The 22,672-nt window shown below is 43.5% G+C and overlaps 1 protein-coding gene across 3 annotated transcripts in view; it reads left to right on the plus strand.

The window, feature by feature from the left end:
• The window catches only part of LRGUK (leucine rich repeats and guanylate kinase domain containing), a 39,081-nt gene that overhangs the window by 1,085 nt on the left and 15,324 nt on the right, over nucleotides 1-22,672 (plus strand). For 2 of the 3 annotated variants that reach the window (XM_070754460.1, XM_070754461.1), the window contains exons 2-12: nucleotides 2,875-2,982; nucleotides 3,928-4,009; nucleotides 5,117-5,217; nucleotides 7,070-7,151; nucleotides 13,504-13,628; nucleotides 13,894-14,037; nucleotides 16,471-16,551; nucleotides 18,010-18,096; nucleotides 18,409-18,515; nucleotides 21,200-21,319; nucleotides 22,539-22,635. In XM_070754460.1, coding sequence (XP_070610561.1) covers nucleotides 2,875-2,982; nucleotides 3,928-4,009; nucleotides 5,117-5,217; nucleotides 7,070-7,151; nucleotides 13,504-13,628; nucleotides 13,894-14,037; nucleotides 16,471-16,551; nucleotides 18,010-18,096; nucleotides 18,409-18,515; nucleotides 21,200-21,319; nucleotides 22,539-22,635 — 1,134 coding nt within the window. The remainder of the gene's footprint in view (nucleotides 1-2,874; nucleotides 2,983-3,927; nucleotides 4,010-5,116; nucleotides 5,218-7,069; nucleotides 7,152-13,503; nucleotides 13,629-13,893; nucleotides 14,038-16,470; nucleotides 16,552-18,009; nucleotides 18,097-18,408; nucleotides 18,516-21,199; nucleotides 21,320-22,538; nucleotides 22,636-22,672) is intronic. The other variant, XM_070754462.1, reaches the window with a different exon arrangement.

Below are 22,672 nucleotides of genomic sequence, written 5' to 3' on the forward strand. Positions count from 1 at the left end.
TTCTAACTGGGTTATTATGGGAATTGGGGGGGACTTTTAAGGAGACTGGTGGCGTGGGTGGCTTTGGAAAGGCGCCTCTACGCAGAGCATTACGAGATACGATAAGGGGGTTCTTATTGGGAGATTTGCAGGAGGGGTTTTTTTGCAAAGGGGCCCTTACACGGAAAATTACCGGGGTTGGGGTGGGGGGCTTCTGAAGAGACAGATGGGCTTTTGGAAAGGCGCCTCTACACGGAGCATCGCGGGATTAGATAAGAGGGTTCTCATTGGGAGATTTACGGGAGGGGCTTTTTTGTGAAGGGTGCCCCTATATGGAGTATTACGGGAATTGGGAAGGGGGCTCTGATTGGGAGATTTACGGGAGGGGCTTTTTGGAAGAGCACCTCTAAATGGGGTATTACGGGAATTGGGGCAGGGGGACTTCTGAGGAGACTGGGGGCGTGAGGGGGGGGGCTTTTGGGAAGGTGCCTCTATATTTTATACGGGATTTTATAGGTCTAATAAATTATTAATAATTATTATTATTTTACTGCATTACGGGATTCAATAAGGGGGGCTCTGATTAGGAGATTGTTTTTTTAATTCATTTGTCCAATACACAATACATATGAAAAAGAATAGACATGAAGTAATATATATAAAGATAATATGTAAAAATAGAGGAGAAGATATATGAAAGGAAGAAAATATATATGATATATGAGATAAAGGAAAGACAATTGGACAGGGGACGAAAGGCACATTAGTGCACTTACGTACGCCCCTTACTGACCTCTTAGGAACCTGGAGAGGTCAATCGTGGAGAGTCTAAGGCCTAAGGGAGAAATGTTGGGGGTTAGGGGTTGACACTATTGAGTCTGGTAATGAGTTCCACGCTTCGACAACTCGATTGTTAAAGTCATATTTTTTACAGTCACGTTTGGAGCAGTTAATATTAAGTTTGAATCTGTTGCGTGCTCTTGTGTTGTTGCGGTTGAAGCTGACGGGAGGGGCTTTTTGTCAGGGCGCCCCTATATGGAGAATTACGGGAATTGGGGTCTTCTGAAGAAACTGGGTTTTGGAAAGGCACCTCTATGCAGAGCATTATGGGATTCGATAAGGGGGTTCTTATTGGGAGATTTTAAAATACAAGATGAAGGTTATAGAGGAGATATCATAGTAAAATATATCTATGAAATAATAGAAAAGAAGGTATAGTAATAGAACATATCAATGAAAGAATAGAAGAAGAGATATAGGAATAGAAGAAAGGTATAGGAGATATAGGAGAGCAATAGGACAGGGGACGGAAGGCACTCTAGTGCACTTGTACTCGTCCCTTACTGACCCCTTAGGAATCTGGATAGGTCAACCGTAGATAATCTAAAGGTAAAGTATTGGGGGTTTGGGGATGACACTACGGAGTCCAGTAATGAGTTCCACGCTTTGACAACTCGGTTACTGAAGTCATATTTTTTACAGTCAAGTTTGGAGCAGTTAATATTAAGTTTAAATCTGTTGTGTGCTCTTGTGTTGCTGTCGTTGAAGCTGAAGTAGTCAATGCCCATGTAATAAATTTTATGCCAGTGTTTCCCAACCTTGGCCACTTGAAGATATTTGGACTTCAACTCCCAGAATTCTGGGAGTTGAAGTCCAGATACCTTCAAGTGGCCAAGGTTGGGAAACAGTGTTCTATGCAACAATCACAATAGCAACTATAAACATACTTGGAATAGCCTCCATCCTGCCACAAATATCTGTAAAGTAACACCCTCAAACATCCAGATTTGCCTAGCCCTTAATAAAGACTCAGTAGGTGGACAGTGATACTGGACATCTAGCTGACTGTGCAATTAATAACAACAGCAGCAACAACAATAATAGCCAGGATGGCGCAGTGGTTAGAGTGCAGCACTGCAGGCTACTTCAGCTAGCTGCTAGCTATAGTTCAGCAGTTCTGATCTCACACCCGGTTCAAGGTTGACTCAGCCTCCCATCCTTCCGAGGTGGGTCAAAGGAGGACCCAGATGATTGGAGGCAAGAGGCTGGTTCTGTAAACCACTTAGAGAGGGCTGTAGAGGCACCAGGAAGCGGTATATAAGTCTAAATGCTCTTGCTCTTGCTGATAATAATAAGAATTTCATGAAACACATCAAGACATTGTAGCTTCCTGCAATAACACCAGCAGAACTGCAAAAAACTGCCCTACTCGAATCATCATATATTTTATTTATTCATTCATTCAATTTTTATGCTGCCCTTCTCTTTAGACTCAGGGCGATTTACAATATGCTAGCAATAGCACTTCTTAACAGAGCCAGCCTATTGCCCCCACAATCCGGGTCCTCATTTGACCCACCTCGGAAGGATGGGTGGCTGAGTCAAACTTGAGCCGGTGATGAGATTTGAACCACTGACCTACAGATCTAGAGTCAGCTTCAGTGGCCTGCAGTACAGCACTCTACCTGTTGCGCCACCCCGGCTCTTCTTTTAAGAAGATACTTGGTTGATATCAAGGACGCTGACAGCAACCCATATCAAACACCCTTTTATGAATGTTCAGTTGACTAAGTTTCATGTTTAATAAATAAGAGATAGTGATAATAATAATAACAACAACAAGAACAACAACAGTAGTAGTAGTAGTAATACATCACACAGTCATAGACACTTGGGAAGTGTTCGACTTGTGATATTGTGATACAAAACCTAGCATATTTTTTGTGAATAAAATAATAGCAATGGTAATAATAATGATAATAATAACAATACACAATGAAGACTGCCCTCTGCTGGTCATGCCTCACCAAGCGATAAATCTTGCATTTGGATTAGTTTTCGCTCCGCCCCACCGTGTCCTTCCTCTGTCTCTCTTTCTTTCTGGCGCACCCACAGGTGTTGTTTGACGGTACGTTGAACGAAGGCACAATTTCCGAAGCCCTCCACACATTAGGCCGTTCTGCCTCAGGCACGGAGCGTGTCTACCTTCACCTGTCCCTTTCGGTGAGTTTAGGAAAACTCGGTCCTCAGCATTGTCCCCAGTGGTGGGATTCAATTTTTTTTTTACTACAGGTTCTGTGGGCATGGCTTGGTGGGCGTGGCTTGGTGGGCGTGGCTTGGTGGGCGTGGCAAGGGAAGGATACTGCATAATCCTCATTGCTTAGTTGACGGGACCTGGAGAAGGCCGACTCTGTGGGACCTAGCCTCATGCGGCAGAAGGCGGTCCCACAAGTAATCTGGCCTGATACCATGTCGGGTTCCAGACACTTTGAATTGTGTCCAGAAACCAATCGGCAGCCAGTGCAGACCGCAGAATGTTGGGGGCATATGGGCATACCTAGGCAGGCCCATGACCGCTCGCGCGGCTGCATTCTGCACAATTTGTAGTTTCCGAACACTCTTCATAGGTAGCCCCATGTAGAGAGCATTGCAGTAGTCGAACCTCGAGGTGATGAGGGCATGAGCAACTGTGAGTAGAGACTCCCTGTCCAGATAGGGCCGCAACTGGTGCATCAGGCAAACCTGGGCAAACGCCCCCCTTGCCACAGCCGACAGATGATGTTCCAAGGTCAGCTGTGGCTCGAGGAGGACGTCCAAGTTGTGGACCCTCTCTGAGGGGGTCAGAAGCTCCTCTCCCCAGGGTGAGGGACAGACAGGTGTTGTCTAGGTCAGTGTTTCCCAACCTTGGCAACTTGAAGATATTTGGACTTCAACACTGGCTGGGGAATTCTGGGAGTTGAAGTCCAAATATCGTCAAGTTGCCAAGGTTGGGAAACACTGGTCTAGTGGTCCCATTAAAATATTAAAGGAGCTGTCTGTTCATTCCAAAGTCTTTGAACTTGAAGATGGGGGGGGGGAGTTATCAGGGTCACAGGCAGAAGTTCTTCCAGAAAGACCTTCTGACACCCCCCCCTCCCTCTTTCTCTCTCTCTCTTTTTATTCCCGCAGGATCATCTTTTGACTGACATCAGCATCCTTTCCAAATACATTCATCTCGAAAAGCTCGATCTTTCCTACAACAGGATCAGTGGTAGGTGAGCTCCATGGCTGACTAACCCTCGAAGTGGGTCAGCCGTTTTGTACAGGCGGTCCTCGGCTTAACGACCGTTCGTTTAGCGACCGTTCGAAGTTACAACGGTACTCGAAAAAGGGGACCGGCGGTGACCGTGTTTCGCACTCAGGACCCTTTTCCGCACCTTCACGGGTCGGAAGTGATCAATTGACTCATGTTGATGGTGGTTGCAGAATCCCAGGGTCATGGGATCAAAATTCAAATGCTTGGCAACTGACTCGTTATTTTCAACAGTTGCTTTCTCCCCTGGGCACACGTGATCCCCCTTTTCGGTTGCAAAGTTAAGGGGGAAATCTCAATGTACTTAACAATCTTATTCCCAACTTAATAGCGGCGGTGATACATTGAACAATTGTGGCAAAAAAAGGGTCATAAATGTGGGACAAAACTCATTTAGCAAATGTTTTGCTTAGCAGCAGAAATTTGGGGCTCATTTGTGGCCATAAGTCAAGGACTAGAAGGATAGAATGGAACTGGAAAATGTGCAAAAAAGGGCAACAAGGATGATCAAGGAAATGGAGCCCCTCCCTTATGAAACCAGGTTGTAATGCTTTGGTCTCTTCAGCCTTGAAAGACGGCGTTTAAGGGGTGACTTTATCTTACAGTGGATATATGTTTATCCCAGGCATGTTTAAATTCAGTGACTGTGGATTTACCAACCACGTCTGCTGGAAGTTTGTTCCAAGGATCTACTACTCTTTCAGTAAAATAATATTTTCTCACGTTGCTTTTGATCTTTCCCCCAACTAACTTCAGACTGTGTCCCCTTGTTCTTGTGTTCACTTTCCTATGAAAAACACTTCCCTGCTGAACCTTATTTAACCCTTTAACATATTTAAATGTTTCGATCATGTCCCCCCTTTTCCTTCTGTCCTCCAGACTATACAGATTGAGTTCATGAAATGTTTCCTGATACGTCTTATTTGAGAAATATAAGGCACCCCCCGAAAATAAGACGTAGCACACCTTTTGGAGCAAAAATTAATATAAGACAGTGTCTTATTTTCGGGGAAACACGGTATCTTCTTTGGTATCCCTCATCTCTCTTTTTCTCTCTCTTTTTAGATCTCTCTTGCATCAGTTACATGCCTTACCTGTTGGTACTGGACGTCTCCCATAATGCACTAACCACCTATTTTGATTTCAAACCACCTAAGAATCTCCAGGTGAGTGGCCAAATATAGCTGGGCCTGAGGTTTGAATCTGGCTCATCCCGCCTTGCAATTAGCTGGCCCGTCAAACCGCCTTCTTCAAACCATCTACATATAGGAGATGACCAGGTTGAGGCCAAAGTCATCATTAACAGGGCTGGGTTCTGGATCCTTTTCTTGCTGGGTCACGCTGAGTAAGCACGCAAAGCCACAGCAATGGGAAAAAAAATAGCTTCTGTGCATATGCAGAAGCAAAATCCGAGATGGCAGCGCCCACAGAGACCAACAGAATCGGGTCCGTGACATCATCACCGAGTTACTAAGGGTTCTAAAGAACCGGTTAGAACCAGTAGGAACCCACCTCTGAGTTAGTTGTGAGTCCCTTCCACACCCAGGAGATATTTAAGTCCAGCCTGTGAATTCCTTCTACTCTGATCTGCCACCAGTTTCCTTTGGCCGTTAGTGGTTCAGATTCTTGTAGAGAGCTTAAGCCTCCCAATCAATCCTTAGGCCCATTTGAACTGCCTGGATCTCCTGATTACTTTGGCACTTGACACCCAATGTGGAAAATGGGATTTTTGGTCTATTTCATAGAGAACAATTGCATTTGTCTTTGCAGCAGTGAGGCTGAGTGTGCTTAAAACATTTGTAGAAATTTGTATAAATCTTTCTTTCTTTCTTACTTTCTCTTTCTCCCTCCCTTCCTCTCCTTCTCCCCTTTCTTTTTCCCTCCCTCCCTCCTTCCTTTCTTTCTGTCTCTTTTTCATTTTCTCTCTTGCCCTCCTTCTTCCCTTTCTTCCTTCTCTCCCTCCCTCCTCTCTTCCCTTTCCCCCTCCCTTTCCCTCCCTCCCTCTCTCCCTTTCTTCTTCTTCTTCTTCGTCTCTTCTTCTTCTTCTTCTTCTCTCTCTCTCTCTTCCTTTCTTTCTGTCTCTTTCTCTCTCTCTTGCCCTCCTTCTTCCCTTTCTTCCTTCTCTCCCTCCCTCCTCTCTCCCCCTTCCCCCTCCCTTTCCCTCCCCCCCTCTCCCTTTCTTCTTCTTCTCTCTCTCTCTCTCTCTTCCTTTCTTTCTGTCTCTTTCTTTCTCTTTCTCTTGCCCTCCTTCTTCCCTTTCTTCCTTCTCTCCCTCCCTTCCCCCTCCCTTTCCCTCCCTCTCTCTCTCTCCCCTTCTTCCTCTTCTCCTTCTTCTTCTTCTCTCTCTCTCTCTCTTTCTTTCTCTCTCTCTTTCTTTCTTGTTTTTCCAAATTATCCTGAATTTAGTGGATGATGATGACTGGGCTGGGATAGGAGACGGTAATAGAATATTTGTAGCTTAGGGTTGAACAGTGAGGCCTTGGTGCTCTCTGACCTTGGTGCTTTTCCTGCAGATGTTTCATGACCCAAATAGGTAACATCATCAGGGCTAGAGGGGAGTGGTTTTTCTCTCTGTTTATATAGTGGAGGCTTGCCCAGTCAGTGTTGCTGGAAGAGATCTTGGTCGTTCCTCAGTTAGGTTGTTTACTGTTTGTCTGAGTTGGTAATTCAATCAGAATATCCTTAATTGTGTTAATCTTGGCATTAAACACTGCTTATTTCAGTACTGCTGCCAGCAAGGTTATGCGTAGACCTTGTTTCCTTTTCAGTTTTGCGATTGTCTCTCTCAAATGGTGTGTAAACGTTGTTTATCTCATTTTGCCCGTTGATGGCTGTTTTGTCAGATTGCCAGCTTACAGTTGACTCAGCTTCCCATCCTTCCAGAGTCGGTAAAATGAGGACCCAGATTGTTGGGGGCAATACAGGATGCTGATTCTCTGTAAAAACCTCATGTCTTCTGACTGCTAAGTGGTTAGGACACCTTCATGGGACCTTCTCCATTTCTCCTTCTCTTTCCAGGTGGCTAATTTCTCCTACAATGACATTTCAGAAATGCAAAATCTTTACGATTATCAGTCCCTCAGAAAGCTCATACTGGACAGTATCCTTTAAAAAAAATAATAATAATTGATTGCAGCAATCGGCACTTTAATCCTCCTGCTAGGATGGACCCACTGCCCCAGCCTGTGCGCATACACGGGGGTGGGGGTATTGTGTGCATATGCAGGGGGGCAGCATGGGGGGGCACATGCATGGGAGGGAGAGAATGGATGTGGGAATATGCGCATACGCTAGTGCAAACACACACTAAACAATGTCGCTTGGCGGGACCCAGGGGAAGAGCCTTCTCTGTGGTGGCCCCGACCCTCTGGAATCAGCTCCCCCCAGAGATTAGAATTGCCCCCACCCTCCTTGCCTTTCGTAAACTCCTTAAAACCCACCTCTGCCGTCAGGCATGGGGGAATTGAGACATCTCCCCCGGGCCTATACAGTTTATGCATGGTATGTTTTTGTGTATGTTTTTGCTTTTTAATAAGGGGCTTTTAGTGACTTTTAAATTATTAAATTTGTTATACATTGTTTTATTGTTGTTGTGAGCCGCCCCGAGTCTATGGAGAGGGGCGGCATACAAATCTAATAAATACTACTACTACTACTACTACTACTACTACTACTACTACTAATAATAATAATAATAAAAAAAAAAAATAACATCCTTTTAGTATACGAACCAAAAAAAGGATCGTCATCACTGCCCTAAGGTCTCCATAACACCCTCCTGATTGTGTATATATCCCTCCCATGGCAGTTCTGTGTTATCAAAAACTTCAGAAGAGAAGGATTTAGGGGTCGTGATTTCTGACAGTCTCAAAATGGAGGAACAGTGTGGTTGGGCGCTAGGGAAAGCGAGTAGAATGCTTGGCTGCATAGCTAGAGGTATAACAAGCAGGAAGAGAGAGGTTGTGATGCCGCTGTATAGAGCACTGCTGAGACCGCATTTGGAATAATACTGTGCTCGGTTCTGGAGACCTCACCTACAAAAAGATATTGACAAAATTGAACGGGTCCAAAGACGGGCTGCAAGAATGGTGGAAGGTCTTAAGCATAAAACTTATCAGGAAAGACTTCATGAACTCCATCTGTACAGTCTGGAGGACAGAAGGGAAAGGGGGGACATGATCGAAACATTTAAATCTGTTAAAGTGTTAAATAAGGTTCAGGAAGGAAGTGTTTTTAACAGGAAAGTGAACGCAAGAACAAGGGGGCACAATCTGAGGTGAGTTGAGGGAAAGATTAGAAGTAACATGAGAAAATATTATTTGACTGAAAGAGTAGTAGATGCTTGGAACAAACTTCCAGCAGACGTGGTTGGTAAATCCACAGTCACTGAATTTAAACATGCCTGGGATAAACATAGATCCACCCTAAGATAAAATGCAGGAAATAGTATAAAGGCAGACTAGACGGACCATGAGGTCTTTTTCTTCCGTCAATCTTCTATGTTTCTATATTTCTATGTATATCGTGTGCCAGGAGACAGATTGACGTCATTTTCCTTTGGAGTATCTTCAGACTGGGACCGATCCTTTGGTAACAGGTCCCTTGGAAACATTTTTTCTGTCTCCGGAGCACCGAGCTGTATCTTGGGAGAAATTCTCCCGGCTTAAACAGACTTTCAGATTTATATATTGCTTTTAAATCCCCTGTTTGATGCAAACAGCCTCCTTTTTTCTCAAACGCAGAAAGATAATATGGAATAATTTATCAAGCAAGTATTTACCCCCTACTCAGAAAGGCTCTACATGGTGAAGTCAGTAAATAGAGACCTGGAAACTGAACCACATTTCTAATTTCAAGATATAAAATATTTAAAATATAAGAATACAGGGGATATTAGATTATTGGAAGGGACCTTGTAGGCCATCTAGTCCAACCCGTCACCCAAGCAAGGGACCGTACACCATTTCTGACAGATGGTAGTCCAGTCTCTTCTTGAAAGCTTCCATTGGTTGACTGTTCTCACCGTCAGGAAATTTCTCCTTATTTCCAGGTTGAATCTCTCCTTAGTCAGTTTCCATCCATTATTCCTTAGAAACATAGAAGTCTGACAGCAGAAAAAGACCTCATGGTCCATCTAGTCTGCCCTTATACTATTTTCTGTATTTTATCTTAGGATGGATCTATGTTTATCCCAGGCATGTTTAAATTCAGTTACTGTGGATTTACCAACCACGTCTGCTGGAAGTTTGTTCCAAGGATCTACTACTCTTTCAGTGAAATAATATTTTCTCACGTTGCTTCTGATCTTTCCCCCAACTAACCTCAGATTGTGTCCCCTTGTTCTTGTGTTCATTTTCCTATTAAAAACACTTCCCTCCTGGACCTTATTTAACCCTTTAATATATTTAAATGTTTCGATCATGTCCCCCCTTTTCCTTCTGTCCTCCAGAGTCTAGACTATACAGATTGAGTTCATGAAGTCTTTCCTGATACGTTTTATGCTTAAGATCTTCCACCATTCTTGTAGCCCGTCTTTGGACCCCTTCAATTTTGTCAATATCTTTTTGTAGGTGAGGTCTCCAGAACTGAACACAGTATTCCAAATGTGGTCTCACCAGCGCTCTATATAAGGGGATCACAATCTCCCTCTTCCTGCTTGTTATACCTCTAGCTATGCAGCCAAGCATCCTACTTGCTTTTCCTACTGCCCGACCACACTGCTCACCCATTTTGAGGCTGTCAGAAATCACTACCCCTAAATCCTTCTCTTCTGAAGTTTTTGCTAACACAGAACTGCCAATGCAATACTCAGATTGAGGATTCCTTTTCCCCAAGGGCATTATTTTACATTTGGAAACATTAAACTGCAGTTTCCATTGCTTTGACCATTTATCTAGTAAAGCTAAACCATTTACCATATTACAGACCCCTCCAGGAATATCAACCCTATTGCACACTTTGGAGTCATCGGCAAATAGGCAAACCTTCCCTACCAAACCTTCCCCTATGTCACTCACAAACTTATTAAAAAGAATAGGACCCAGAACAGACCCTTGTGGCACACCGCTTGTAACCTGTCTCTGCTCAGAATACTCGCCATTAACAATAACTCTCTGATGTCTATGCTTCAGCCAGCTTGAAATCCACTGAACTATCCAGGGATTAAGTCCAATCTTCACTAATTTATCTATCAGCTCTTTATGTGGAACTGTATCAAAGGCTTTGCTGAAGTCCAGATAGGCAATATCCACGGCACTACCTTGATCCAACACCTTTGTGACATAGTCAAAGAAATCAATGAGATTAGTCTGGCATGATTTGCCTTCAGTCTAAATGCTGATATAAGTCTATATAAGTCTTTGCCATATAAGTCTAAATGCTACTGCTATTGTTATCATATCTCCCCTGGACCTTCTTTCCATTAAACTAGCCATGCCCAGTTCCTGCATGGAACATTCTTCCTATGTTTTAGCCTCCAGTCCCCTAATCATCCTGGTTGCTCTTCTCTGCCCTCTTTCTAGAGTCTCAATCTCTTTTTTTATTGTCTGGTGACCAAAACAGGATTCTAGGTGTGGCCTTATTAACGCTTTGTAGAGTGGTATTAGTACCTCACTCAAGTACCTTAATGTGCACAGTGCGATAGGGACTTGGAGACTTCACTGTGTTTCTGATTTCGAGATGTAGAATATTTAAAATATTCTTCCTGTGCAGCTTCCCTCTTGGGAATCCTGAGTGAGTTGCCCCAAAGGCTCAAGACTGACATTAAGACGGCATCTAAACGTTGCTTGGATACCATCAAACATTTGCTTCACACACACCCCTCCAGCTTGCAGAGAGCACTTAAGAAATTGGTCATTTTTCACCTGTTTTTTCACAAAAATTGAGACATTTTTGCTTTCCCCCAATCTCCAAAAGCTGTAGGCTCTCCAGACACCCCCGCCCCCCAATTGTTGTGAAAAATGGGTGAAATACAGCCTGTTTTTCACAAAAATTGGGCTGTTTTTGCCCTCTTGTTTTTGCCATCTAGCATGACTGGAGGAGGAATTCTGGGAATTGAAGTCCAGGCTGTCAAGTTTGAAGACCCCTGGGTTAGGGATTAGGGGTGCAAAGGTCTTCAAACTTGGCGAGTTTAAGGCTTGTGGACTTCAACTCCCATTCCTGAGCTACCATGTTTCCCTGAAAATAAGACACTGTCTTATATTAATTTTTGCTCCAAAAGTTGTGCTACGTCTTATTTTCGGGGGGGGGGGGTGCCTTATATTTCTCAAATAAGACAAATTCACAGGCAGAAAAGCTGATACCCCCAAAGAAAGTGTACCGTATGGTACACTGATTACGGTACGGTACCTGTCGGTATGGCACCCCCACACACAAACGACGGCACTTATATGGTACAACAGCATACTCCTGCTATTGCAGCTTCCGGCCACTAGAGGAACTACAGTCTACGCACTGTAGTGGAGACTGTAATGGCGGTGAGACAGCAGCAGACGGTGTCTGCTGTACTGGACGGTACAAAGCGATGGAAGGGGCCAGCAGGGGACGCCACATTATTACGGTACCGCTATGAACAGCTTTGAATGGCACCGTATGTTTTTCCACCGTACCGTATGTAAACTTGACTACGCCTTATTTTTGGGGGTTGCCTTATATTAGCAAATTCTGCAAAACCTCTGACATGCCTTACTTTCGGGGTACGTCTTATTTTCGGGGAAACAGGGTAGCATGACTGCAGGAGAAATTCTGGGAGTTGAAGTCTACAAGTCTTAAAGCTGTCAAGTTTGAAGTTTGTAAAAAGTGTACACGGTTTTAAAAAGTATTCTGCTATACTGGTATTTTATTAAATAATACATTACTACATCATTTGGTTCAGAATAGCTTTTCCCTTGTTTCCAACTTCTAAAATCTAGGCGTGTCTTATACTCTGAAAAAGATGGTAATTCTCAGTTAATTCTCAGAATCGAAGTCCACAGGACTTAAAAGTTGCCAAGGTTGGAGACCCCTGATCCAGGTCATGGTTGTCCTACGCTTCTTCAAAAGGAAACTGGACTTTTTGTTTTGTCTGGTTTTTTTTTCTTTCGAGAATGTTTCACTTCTCATCCCAGAAGCTTCCTCAGTTCGAAAGTCAGCACCAAACAAGTTCTGGAACTGACGCTAGAACCAAAGAAGCTTCACGGATGAGAAGCGAAACACCTTCAAAAGGAAAAAAAAAACAGAAAGTCCAACTGCCTCTAGGAAAAATAAAAGCACTTTTGAGACAACCATGATATGGATGACTGAGAATCTCCATAGACTTTCACCAAGTGAGAAGCTTGGTTGAGGGTGTCACTCGCCCGTCACTCACTTGTCAACTTCTCCCTCCAGTTCTCTTCAATCCATGGAGTTTTTCTGCCCGGCCCTTCATCCGTGAGCTTTGAATAGAAAAAACAATGGCTACAAACCTGCCTTCCATTGAGGACCTGTAGACTGCACGAGTCAAAAAGAGGGTGGGGAAAATATTGACTGACCCCTCGCATCCTGGACACAAACTGTTTCAACCCCCACCCTCAAAACGACACTATAGAGCATTGCACACCAAGACAACTAGACACAAGAATACAGTGTTCCCTCAATTTCCGCAGGGGATGCGTTCCGAGACCGCCTGCGAAAGTCGAATTTCCGCGAAGTAGAGATGCGGATGTAAATACACCATTTTTGGCTATGGACAGTATCACAAGCCTTCCCTTAACACTTTAAACCCTTAAATTACCATTTCCCATTCCCTTAACAACCATTTACTCACCATGATTCCTGGTACTCACCATTGAATAAGACACTTAGTGATCCTGATATTTATAAACATAATTATTTATTAACAATAATAATTTTTTTTCTTATTTATTTGCAAAAATTATTAGTTTGGCAATGACATATGACATTATTGGATGGGAAAAACCGTGGTATAGGAAAAAACCGCGAAGTATTTTTTAATTAATTTTTTTTTTTAAACCGTGGTATAGGCTATTCGCGAAGTTCGAACCCATGAAAATCGAGGGAACACTGTAGTTTTTTCCCCGAACGCCATCACTCTACTAAACAAATAATTCCCTCAACACTGTCAGACTTTCTACTAAATCTGCACTTCTATTCTACTAGTTTTTCTCATCATTCCTATCACCCATTTCCTCCCCACTCAGGACTGTATGACTATAACTTGTTGCTTGTATCCTAAGATTTTTATTAATATTGATGGTTTCTTCATTGCTTATTTGACCCCTATGACAATCATTGTTGTACCACATGATTCTTGACAAATGTATATTTTATTTTATGTACGCTGAGAGCATCTGCACCAAGACAAATTCCTTGTGTGTCCAGTCACACTTGGCCAATAAAATTCTATTCTGTTCTTTGACCTCACACGCCTCTTAACGTTGCTTGTTTCATTCCTTAATTCTCATGCCGACGTGCAGATAACAACATCGCAGAGATTCAAGGCCTGGAGAATTGCTACAGCCTGACCTACCTGAGCTTGGCCAACAACAAGATCGAAGCAATTACTGGTTTGGAAAATCTGCCCATCAAAACTCTCTGCCTGGTGAGTTTTCCTCCACTGCCTGAGTTGAACTTCTTTCCTCGCCTAATATGTTTCGGTTGGCGTAAAAAGAGTGTAGGGTTTGAAGCCCTACATCAGAGGGCTGGAGAACAAGTCCACAATGACTTGTGGACTTCAACTCCCAGAATTCCTGAACCAGCATGGCCGGCCCAGGAATTCTGGGAGTTGAAGTCCTCGGCTGTGCTTCGATTTGCCCAAATAGCAGCCATGTTTCCGATATTGGAGAAGCTCGCGATTGTTTTGGCAGCAATCGAACCAGATCGAGAAAGCGGTTGGCTTGGAAAAACTCAAAGTCTTGCAAGTGTTGGATCTGTCGGACAACCAAATCAGCAGCCTGAAGGGCCTGGAAGACCACAACCTCCTGCAGGACATCAACCTGGAAAATAACCAGGTAAGATTTACACAGCCAAGGAGACTCAACCGCTCGGGGGGGGGGGGGCAGGAGAACCCCAGAATGAGGCTTTTCCCGTAAGTGTTCTCTTTGGGGTGAGAGTTGAAGGCCAAAAAAGGGACCAGAAGCTACTTTTAAAATGTGCTTGAGAAAATGTACTCTGTACATCGGACACACCCATTTCAGTAACTCTTACTTTGCGTAGTTTTTGGGCAATTGAGCCATCATATCTTTGTTTAGCCATTCATTATCCGTTGGTTGATTCAATCTATCCATCTAGTATATGACCAGCTACCCATCAATACTACCTTTATGTCTGTCTGTCTGTCTGTCTGTCTGTCTGTCTGTCTGTCTGTCTGTCTATCTAGCTATCTTCTCTCTTTCTCTCCCTCTCTCTCATCTATTTATCTCTATTTAAATCTCTCTCTCTCTTTCTATCTCTCTCTCTCTCTCTCTCTCTCTATCTCTCTCTCTATCTATCTCTCTCTCTATCTCTCTCTCTATCTATCTATCTATCTATCTATCTATCTATCATATCTGTCTACCTATGTATTATCTGTCACTCTATCATGTCTATCTATTATGTATGTATGTTTCTATCTATGTATGTATCTATCTATCTATCTATCTATCTATCTATCTATCTATCTATCTATCTATCTATGTCTATCTCTATGTATCATCTGTTTATCTCTCTCTGTTCATCATGTCTGTTCATCATGTCTATCTGTCACTCTATCATGTCTTTATCTATTATGTATGTATGTTTCTATCTATCTATCTCTATCTCTATGTATCATCTGTTTATCTCTCTCTGTTCATCATGTCTATCTATCACTCTATCATGTCTTTACCAATTATGTATGTATGTATGTATGTATGTATGTATGTATGTATGTATGTATGTATCGCTATTTAAATCTATCTGTCTGTCTGTCTATCTATCTATCTATCTATCTATCTATCTATCTATCTCCATCCATCCATCCATCCATCTGTCCATTCATTCACATCCAAAGCTCCTGGAAATCTCAAGCCTTCCCATTTGGGCATCAGGAATTTCACTGGCCTTACCTATTTCAAACATAACTTCAGAGCAACCTTCTCCAAATCACAGGTTCTAGGATTATGATTCCAAGGATTCCCACCAGCAGCCTCCACATCTGGCGGCCCTCCCTTAGGGAAAGCTCTGAAGTCATGAGGGTTAGAAACTTAAGTTTCTTGATTCTCCCCCCCCCCCCCTTTTTCCTCCCTGAGCAACTGAGATGACGAAAGTCTTATATGTTGCCTTCTCCTTGATCAGGCTACTTCATCCCTCCCTCCCACCATCCCTTCCTTCATTCCCCCCTCCATCCAGCTCTCTCTCCATCCAGCCCTTCCCTCCCGCCCTCCATCATCTCTCCCTCAATCACTCCATCCACCCTTCCCTCCATCCATCCTTTCCTCCATTCTTCCATTCATCCACCCTTCTGTTAGGACTCTGTCTATAACTATTGGGTTGGCAATATATAAACCAACAATATGTATTATAACTGAGCTACTGTATGTCTGTTTAGCTGAGGTGTTGCAGACTGCCTCAAGAGGGAGCTAGAGTTTATAGCTTATTTCACTGAATCACCCTCTCTGTTTCTCTTTGCCTGGCTACTCACTATTAGGTTAGCTCTGCAATCTCTCTGTATTGTAGTCATGTATTACAGCTAAAATGTGTTTAGGTTTGATATCTTTATTTACTGATTATGACAAAGACAACTGATAAGAAAGACTATGTACTTGGTAATATTTGGGTTGTTATTGTGACTTATTATTTTATTTATTCATTTTATTTATTTATTTATTTTGTCCACTGCACAATGAGGGTTTTAGGGGGTATATATCTATATATACATAGTAAAATACATGATGAAGGTTATAGAGGAGATACTCATAGTAAAATATATCTAAGAAAGAATAGAAAAGAAGGTATAGTAATAGAACATATCAATGAAAGAAGAGAAGAGATATAGGAATAGAAGAAAGGTACAGGAGATATAGGAGAGCAAGGACAGGGGACGGAAGGCACTGTAGTGCACTTGTACTCGCCCCTTACTGACCTCTTAGGAATCTGGATAGGTCAACCGTAGATAATCTAAGGGTAAAGTGTTGGGGGTTTGGGGATGACACTATGGAGTCCGGTAATGAGTTCCACGCTTCGACAACTCGGTTACTGAAGTCATATTTTTTACAGTCAAGTTTGGAGCGGTTAATATAGACTGTTTTTCTGAAGATGTTATTTCACAAATGTTCTCAAACTAAATGTTTCTGTGTGTGCACAACCTTGGTAAACAAGGATTACCCTGCTCATACCTTAACACCTTCCCTCCCTCCATCCCTCCATCCAGGAGTTTGAAGCATTCTCCTCTCCCTCTTTCCTTTCATCCATTCCATTCTTCTCAGGTGTTCGAACTGAGTGAGCTGGAATACATTGAATCTCTGCCTCTGCTGAGAGTGTTCAACCTGTTGAAGAATCCCGTTCAGGTGAGGGAGAAGTCAAACTGTCCGTGAAATATTGGAACAGCTATCAATTTTTATTACGCTGACATCATTTGGCATGGCAGTTAAGGCCCAGGTGACGATTTGAGGCAGACTCCACAAAAAGAAGCAGAACAGAACAATATTGCCCAGAATCGCTTTGGATAGTGAGATAACAATAGCATTTGGATGTAATACAGGGAGTCCTCAACTTACAACAGTTTGCTTAGTGACCATTTCAAGTTACAACATCACTGAAAAAAATGACTTAGGACCATTTTTCACACTTATAGAAACATAGAAACATAGAAGTCTGACGGCAGAAAAAGACCTCGTGGTCCATCTAGTCTGCCCTTATACTATTTTCTGTATTTTATCTTACAATGGATATATGTTTATCCCAGGCATGTTTCAATTCAGTTACTGTGGATTTATCTACCACGTCTGCTGGAAGTTTGTTCCAAGGATCTACTACTCTTTCAGTGAAATAATATTTTCTCATGTTGCTTTTGATCTTTCCCCCAACTAACTTCAGATTGTGTCCCCTTGTTCTTGTGTTCACTTTCCTATTAAAAACACTTCCCTCCTGGACCTTATTTAACCCTTTAATATATTTAAATGTTTTGATCATGTCCCCCCTTTTCCTTCTGTCCTCCAGACTATACAGATTGAGTTCATGAAGTCTTTCCTGATACGTTTTATGCTTCAGACCTTCCACCATTTTTGTAGCCCGTCTTTGGGCCCCTTCAATTTTGTCAATATCTTTTTGTAGGTGAGGTCTCCAGAACTGAACACAGTATTCCAAATGTGGTCTCACCAGCATTCTATATAGCGGGATCATAATCTCCCTCTTCCTGCTTGTTATACCTCTAGCTATGCAGCCAAGCATCCTACTTGCTTTCCCTACACCTGACTGCACTGTTCACCCATTTTGAGACTGTCAGAAATCACGACCCCTCAATCCTTCTCTTCTGAAGTTTTTGCTAACACAGAACTGCCAATGCAATACTCAGATTGAGGATTCCTTTTCCCCAAGTGCATACCTGGGGTACCCGTGCCATAGGTTCACCATCACTGCTCTAGCATCTAGTTTCTAGTTCTTGTTTCTTCGGCTTGTGATTCAAAGAGACAAAGCTAATCACAACTTCCAGATAATTTCTGGACGTCTCTGAATATTATTCCAGCTGGGTAATTATTGTCATGCTTATTTCATTCTGGGTCTCTAGCCAGCTGATAAGACTTTCTAAACAATATGGCAAAGCCGTTAAAAGACTTTAGCTTCATTTCGAAAAGACTTTAACTGTAAATATCTCTTGTACATAGTAAATCCCTTATTATTTAAGACCGGTGGTGGTGTGCATCCGGTATTTGTGGGGGGTCGGTGCTGGAACAGAACGTAACTTTTCCTCCATTAGCCTGAAATTGAAGAAAACAAAAACCAACCCATCTCTGCGTTTTCCTCAGGACCACGATGATTATTGGCTCCTGGTGATTTTTATGCTGCTCCGTCTGACCAAGCTGGATCACAAGAAGATTTCCGTGGAGGAAAAGGTAAATGCCCCGACCTCGGAAAGATGGACAGTTGAACCTTGAGCCGGCTAGAAGCGAACCGATGGCGGCTGGCAGAGTTGGCCTGCAATACTGTGTTCTAGCCTCTGTGTCATCACAGATAGATGATATATAACAATGGCACTAGTGGTTTAGAGTCACTCCCACCAGTCTGGGTCTTCATTGGAAGGACAGATGGCCGGTTTGATCTTGAGCTGGTCAGGATTGAACTGATGGCAGTCGGCAGAACTAGCCTGCGATGGTGCACTCTAACCACTGTGCCGATATTTTCTCCCTTTTTCTTACTGGGATCAGGTGGCTGCTATGAACAAGTTCGACCCCCCTCAAGAAGTGGTGGCTGCTCAGGACCACATGACTCACATCATGTACAGCATGATGCAACCTCAGCACATCTTCAACAGGTGATTTATTTTATTTATTCTCCTTAGACTCAGGGCTCCTTACAACATGTCAGCAATAGCTCTTTTTAACAGAGTCACCAGCCTATTGCCCCCCACAATCCCCCCAAACCTTGAGCCGGTGATGAGATTTGAACCGCTGATCTACAGATCTAGCAGTCAGCTTTAGTGGCCTGTAGTACTGCGCTCTACCTATTGCGCCACTCCGGCTCTTTCCTCCTCTTCCTCCTCCTCTTCCTCCTCCTCCTCTTTTTCCTCCTCCTCCTCCTCCTTCTCCTCTTCCTCCTCCTTTTTCTCCTCTGCCTTCTCCTCCTCCTTCTCCTTTTCCTCTTCCTCCTCTTCCTCCTCCTCTTCTTCTTCCTTCTCTTTTTCTTCCTCCTCTTCCTCCTCCTTCTCTTTTTCCTCCTCTTCCTCCTTCTCTTCTCCTTCTCCTCTTTTCCCTCCTCCTCTTCCTTCTCTTCCTCTTCCTTCTCCTCTTTTTCCTCCTCCTCTTCCTCCTTTTTCTCCTCTGCCTTCTCCTCCTCCTTCTTCTCCTTTTCCTCTTCTTCCTCCTCCTCTTCTTCTTCCTCCTCTTCCTCCTCCTCCTCCTATGCTAGAGAATTTTGGGAGTTGGAAGTCCACAAGCCTTAAAGTTGCCAAGTTTGGAGAGCCCTGCTTTAGGACTGTGGAAGGCTTAAAGGTTTTAAAGAGTTTAACCCTCTTAATTTTGAAAGAAGACCCTGGTGATCTTAAATAAAAATCACACCGGTCCATGATCATCTACGCAATCCTAATGGAAAGTTATAATAATAATAACAGCAGAGTTGGAAGGGACCTTGGAGGTCTTCTAGTCCAACCCTCTGTTTAGGCAGGAAACCCTACACTACTTCAGACAGATGTTTATCCAACATCATCTTAAAAACTTCCAGTGTTGGAACATTCACAATTTATGGAGGGAAGCTGTTTCTACTGGTTAATTGTTCTCATTGATAGGAAATTTCTCCTTAGTTCTAAGTAGCTTCTTATTTACCGTATATACTCGAGTATAAGCCAAGTTTTTCAGCCCCAAAAATGGGCTGAAAAACCCGACCTCGGCTTATACTCGAGTCACCACAAGAGGGCGCCGAATCACCACAAGAGGGCGCCCCGCCAGCAAGCTAAACGGGGAGGACGGGGACGGCATGAACTCTCTCCAGGCTTTAGAAGCCTCCAGCCAGAGAGAGAAGCAGATTTGTTAAAGAGATCCACTTGGTACGGCAGCAGGGGAAAGAGGAGAAGGAGGAGGAGGGCAGCTCTTTCCTTTCCTCCTACTCCTCCCCCGCGGCTGTGGGCTATTCTGGCTCTCCTCCGCCTCATTTCCCTGTTGCCGTCCCAAGTGGATCTCTTTAGCAAATCTGCTTCCCTGCACAAGACATGGGGCAATAAAGGGAGACGAGGAGGAGGGAGGATCAAGGGTGGGAGATCCAGCCAATGAGCCAGCCAGCAGGCTAAAGAGGGGGGGGGGACAGCATGAACTCTCTCCAGGCTTCTAAAAACTCAAGTTTAAAGAGCCCTGGGTTAGGGTTAGAAATGCAAGAGTCTTCAAACCTGGAAAAATTAGGGCTTGTGGACTTCAACTCCTACTCCTGAAGTAGCATGGCTGGTGCAGGAATTCTGGGAGTTGAAGTCCACTAGTCTTAAAACTGTCAAGTTTAAAGAGCCCTGGGTTAGGGTTAGAAATAGGTTTTAGCTTGGTTGCTGATTGAGCTACTTTTTTTACTTTTTAACTTATTGTTATTACCAGATTGCTTTCGTTTACCCTCTTTTAAATTTACGGAGCTAATTTTGGTTTTCTTTAAAATAAATATTCTAAAACATTTAATCTACTGATGTCTCAATTAATGTAATTTTATTGGTTTCCATTTTTATAAGTTACCAGTAGCCACTGCATTTTCTAACCTCGGCTTATACTCGGGTCAATAAGTTTTCCCAGGTTTTTGTGGCAAAAACTGGTGCCTCGGCTTATACTCAGGTCGGCTTATACTCGAGTATATACGGTATTTATTTTATTTATTTATTTATTTATTAGATTTGCATGCCGCCCCTCTCCGTAGACTCGGGGCGGCTCACAACAATAACAAAGACAATGTAAGAATAAATCTAATAATTTAAAAAACACTAAAACCCCCATTATTAAAAGCAAACATACACACAAACATACCATGTATAAACTGTATAGGCCCAGGGGAGATGTCTCAGTTCTCCCTTGCCTGATGACAGAGATGGGTCTTAAGTACTTTACGAAAGGCAAGGAGGGTGGGGGCAGTTCTGATCTCCGGGGGGAGCTGGTTCCAGAGGGTCGGGGCCGCCACAGAGAAGGCTCTTCCCCTGGGTCCCGCCAAACGACATTGCTTAGTCGACGGGATCCGGAGAAGGCCAACTCTGTGGGACCTAACCGGTCGCTGGGATTCGTGCAGCAGAAGGTGGTCCCAGAGATATTCTGGTCCTATGCCATGAAGGGCTTTATAGGTCATAACCAACACTTTGAATTGTGACCGGAAATTGATCGGCAACCAATGCAGACTGCGGAGTGTTGGTGTAACATGGGCATAACTTGGGAAGCCCATGATTGCTCTTGCAGCTGCATTCTGAAACTCATACAGGGGTTTTGCCTTAATGTCCTTGTTTGCCTACTGGAGCCATCAATCTTTCCCTGCTTCTTCCTACAGCACCCTGCCCAGCCTCGAGGCTCCCTACCCCATGTTGGTGTTGACTGGACCTTTGGCCTGCTGGAAGCGAGAACTTTGTCACCGGCTTTGTCGGAGGTTCAATAACTATTTCAGATTCAGGTAGGAGTCCTACACCTTTGGGAAGTTGGTTGAAGCAGATGTCCTCGAGAAAGGGGAAAAAATAGTAGAAATGGGGTATGGTGCAGCCTTTTCTAATGAAACTAGTTCATTCTAATTCTCTCATAGAAACATAGAAGATTGACAGCAGAAAAAGACCTCATGGTCCAACTAGTCTTCCATTATACTATTTCCTGTATTTTATCTTAGGATGTGTTGTCGGGCTCTCTGGTAGACTCCTCCCAAAAATTCACAGGTACAAATTTCAGACACACACACGTTTGAAAATTCAAAACAATGTTCTTTATAATGAAAATTCACTTAACCTAAGCCCTCTTTTGGTATAGCAAAGAGCACTTGTCTCCAAACAAACTGGTAATTGGTACAAGTCCCTTATCAGTTCTGTGATACTTAGCTTGCAGCTGTGAGGCAATTCACAGTCCTTCTTCTTTCACAAAGTGAAACACACTTTGCTCTGGTTTAGTTTCAAAGCGGGGAAAAATCAGCACACAAAAGGTCAAAGTCAGCAAAGCAGTCACGAAACACAACGATCAGATAATCCTCCACAATGGCCAAACCCACAGGCTGCTATTTATAGCAGCCTCACTAATGACCACAGCCCCACCCAACCACAGGTGGCCTCATTTTCTTTGATAATAATCTCTCAGTTGTTGTTGCCTTTGCATCGCTCTCCGCATGCGTGGCTGTATCATTAACTCTTGTTCTGAATCCAAGGAGGAGCTAGATAATTGATCTCCTTCTGAGCTGTCTGCCCCACTCTCCTCCTCCCTGTCACTCATGTCTTCTTGGTCAGAGGAGCCTTCATCAGCAGATTCCACCGGGGGCAAAATAGGTCTGCAGCATGTGGATGTCTCCCCCACATCCACAGTCCTTGGGGTAGGAGCAGGGCCAGAGCTAACCACAACAGGATGGATCTATGTTTATCCCAGGCATGTTTACATTCAGTTACCACGAATGCTGGAAGTTTGTTCCAAGCATCTACTACTCAGAAGTTGTGGATGCTCCGATATTGGAAGTTTTCAAGTAGAGATTGGATAACTATTTGTCTGAAGTGGCGTAGGGTTTCCTGCCTAAGCAGGGGGCTGGACTAGAAGACCTCCAGGGTCCCTTCCAACTCTGTTATTCTCTTACTCAGTTCAACTCCAAATGGGACGTCGGCCTTCCTCACTCCATTTTAACAATCCCTTCTCTTCCTTCTCAGCCCCTGTCATACCACCCGGAGCCCTTATTTTGGAGAAGAGAACCGGTTAGATTACTATTACATATCTCAGGAGGAATTTGACAAGATGGTGAACATGGTAAGCAGGAAGCCATTTTTGGGGGGCGGGGGAAGTA

Source organism: Erythrolamprus reginae, chromosome 6 (assembly GCF_031021105.1).
Source record: "Erythrolamprus reginae isolate rEryReg1 chromosome 6, rEryReg1.hap1, whole genome shotgun sequence".
NCBI classification, from domain to species: domain Eukaryota; kingdom Metazoa; phylum Chordata; class Lepidosauria; order Squamata; family Dipsadidae; genus Erythrolamprus; species Erythrolamprus reginae.